This window comes from Vicia villosa, unplaced genomic scaffold, assembly GCF_029867415.1.
Source record: "Vicia villosa cultivar HV-30 ecotype Madison, WI unplaced genomic scaffold, Vvil1.0 ctg.000067F_1_1_3, whole genome shotgun sequence".
Taxonomy (NCBI): Eukaryota; Viridiplantae; Streptophyta; class Magnoliopsida; order Fabales; family Fabaceae; genus Vicia; species Vicia villosa.
The window spans coordinates 161,195-164,101 of record NW_026704994.1 but is presented as its reverse complement, the minus strand read 5'-3'; the positions used below and the strand labels follow the sequence as shown (position 1 = coordinate 164,101).

The 2,907-nt window shown below is 31.9% G+C and overlaps 1 protein-coding gene across 1 annotated transcript; it reads right to left on the bottom strand.

The window, feature by feature from the left end:
* Positions 1–641: 641 nt before the first annotated feature.
* On the bottom strand, positions 642–1,707 carry LOC131623454 (protein S40-6-like). Its single transcript, XM_058894460.1, has one exon. It carries the CDS (start codon positions 1,524–1,526, stop codon positions 939–941), a length of 588 nt encoding a protein of 195 aa, XP_058750443.1. The 5' UTR covers positions 1,527–1,707; the 3' UTR covers positions 642–938.
* Positions 1,708–2,907: the final 1,200 nt, after the last annotated feature.

The window sequence follows — 2,907 nt, the reverse complement described above, 5'->3', positions numbered from 1 at the left end:
AAAATCTGACATTAAGAATCTACGAAGATATTGTTCATTTTGGATTTGAAATTCTCCTGATTTTGTTAATTAAAAAAGATATCTCGTTGAAAATGAAGGTGAGTATTATATATGAACCTCTAATAGAGACTAATGAGCTTAATGGTCTAAAATCTCGAATATGCTCGTGAATTTTAATCATAAAATAGAGGCCAACGTCTTAACCGACCTCATGTGTGATGAAAGCAACATATTAATTTATGATAAAAAGATCGTTATCAAACATATTTTTTATTGTCACAAGTTTATAAACTATAAACTATGAACTAAAAAAATTTCATGTCAAAGTGAACTTTATATTTTAAAATTATTATCATTCAATTTTTAATGGGATAAATTATAGGTATTTATTTATAGAGATTAAAAGTAGTACATTGTCAGTGTAAACTAGTTTTACACCATTATTTAATAGAATTATAATAATATGTCATGTCATATCATTTTTTTTAAATTAGAAATGTGACTTAGTTGAATACGCGCCCCTGATTGATAAACAGTATAAAAATATTTTATATTGTCAATGTATTTTTTTTCTCTTATTTATATTTTATTAAGAGAAATATAAATTACTTTTTGTTTCAATTTATTCCTGATTGAGTATATTTCTATAACAAAAAATCATATATTATATAGATTTGTCCAAAACGGGATTACATTGTTCATACTAAGACCAACTTAATCCAAATTCCATCTTCTAACTGCAAACATTTACTTGCTTAATTAACCTCACTGGACACGGCATTAGATTCTTATAAACCGGGTCCAAAAAAACCCACCCATCCAATCGAAACAAAACCAAATGAAACTAATTTTTCACCCAAATTTTTCAATTGACACAAGTTCATAGCAACAAACAAGAATTAATCCGGTTGAACTGAATCATATTAAACCGGTCCATCTCAACCATCGAACCCGGTTTGGTTCCAAACAGCATCCCGAACCCTTCTCAAGTCCCGCCCCTTTAAAGTCCGACCCACGCCTTCGAAAACCGAGTTTGCCGCCATTTTCCGGCCACGCGCCAAATACTCGTGCGGCGGAACCATCTCCGACTCGCTCTCCTCAAAACCATCATCCATATCATGCAACGACTCCACCGATTCAACTCGGAGTATCTTACTCCAGTCCGGCACGTTCACCGGCGCCGACGTAGCCACGTTACGTCCCATCGACGCACGGTACTGGTGGTGCACGATCCTCGACGAAGCCGCCGTCGCAACATTACTTCCTGAATTCTCAAACGCCTGCGACAAACCACCAAAGTTCCGGTTATTCTCCTCTCTCTCCCGACTCCACGAACTCGCGCGTGAATCCCACTCGCCGGGAGAGAAATTCAATTCACGGTCACGGTCACGATCATCCACCACGGACCACACGTCTTCTTCCCTGAAATCGGTTACTTCATGAGTAACAGTAACGGAGCTCTGGATATAGTTTGTTCCTAACAAACGCTCGTTTCGATTCGCGGTGAATTTGCGACCCTTCGCCATGATTTTTAGCGACGGTTGTGGCAAAGTGAAGCAAATTAAACAGAGTTAGAAATCCAAGAAGATTATAAGAGTAACGATAATATTAAGATGAGTAAGTGCAATTCCATTTCGTTTTCTGGTTACTCCTGAGAATAAAGAACCTGGTTTGGGTTTGGCATAAACTGTGTGTATGTTGCTTCATGGGTATTTATAGCCTTTAATTTCATTTTGAATTTCATTTGCATTTGAGTTTGAGTTTCATTTTGTCTTCATATTCTATGTTGTTAGTTATCCCAATAAATAAACACTCAAGTCTTAAGTGTCTTATTCAAAACAAATACTATAAAAAAAACCGCAGCCATTCTTTATCATATTATTCTTCAATCTCATATTTTTATATAACTTTAAATAATATATATTTTATTTTTGAAACAACTTTAAAAGATTAATTATTAATTAATTTAATAATCAAAATTATTTTTTTAGCCGGGTTAAACCAATATCAAGTTTTCTCTTTTAATCAACTCTAGTTTTTTTTATCCACTAAAGACTAGTGGTTTTATGGTTAATTTTTAATCCAAGCTCTACTTTTTAAATTATTTTTCATTTGAGTAAGTGATTTTGTTTTTCTTCTTTGTGCGCGTTTGTTCCATTCAAATTAACATATTAGTTTGAACTCAGTGTATATTAAATCAATGAGTTTAACGTCGTTAACACTGCAGACTCGAACATATGGGTATTCCAAACATTCAATTTTGTCATATTTGTAAACCTTATCAAATTGGTAGCCATTTTGCCGCTATATGCTATTACCATAAATAATTTGAGTTCGAATATGCAACATCCTATTTATCTATTTTTAAACTAAATTAAGAAAAGAAAATTTTGACTATTAAATAATTTAATATAAAAAAGATGTATTTTTAAAAAATAAATAAGTAAAGTGTCGCACAAACATATGGATTCTCTATTGTCTTTAATTTAATGGACTTAACAAATTTTTAATGAAGTATTTCAATCAATTAAATAACATTATCTCATTTTTTATATACTTATTTTTAATAAAAGATGTAATGATTTATTTTGTATGATTTATATTTGATGAAATATGTTAAATTGCACCTGATCGACATAATGACGTGTAGGGCCATTTTTGGCCAATTTCATTTGATGGACCATAATGGACAAGGAGATAGACTAGACGGGAACGCAATAATGTTAATCTCTAAGTTTTTTTCTTTTTTCTTTTCTAGTATTAAATTTCCATTTTCGTTGTTGTTGTTATTATCTCTAAGTAGCGTATCAGTAATTTTATTTTCTACTTTTGGCAAATGGGTTGCTTTACTTAATTTTATTTTTTACAACTAATTTTGGAGAGGTAATGATATGCTACTAATTTTAT

Coding starts and splice junctions, on each gene's coding strand:
- LOC131623454 (XM_058894460.1), bottom strand. CDS start 1,526: ATGGCGAAGGGTCGCAAATTCACCGCGAATCGAAACGAGCGTTTGTTA.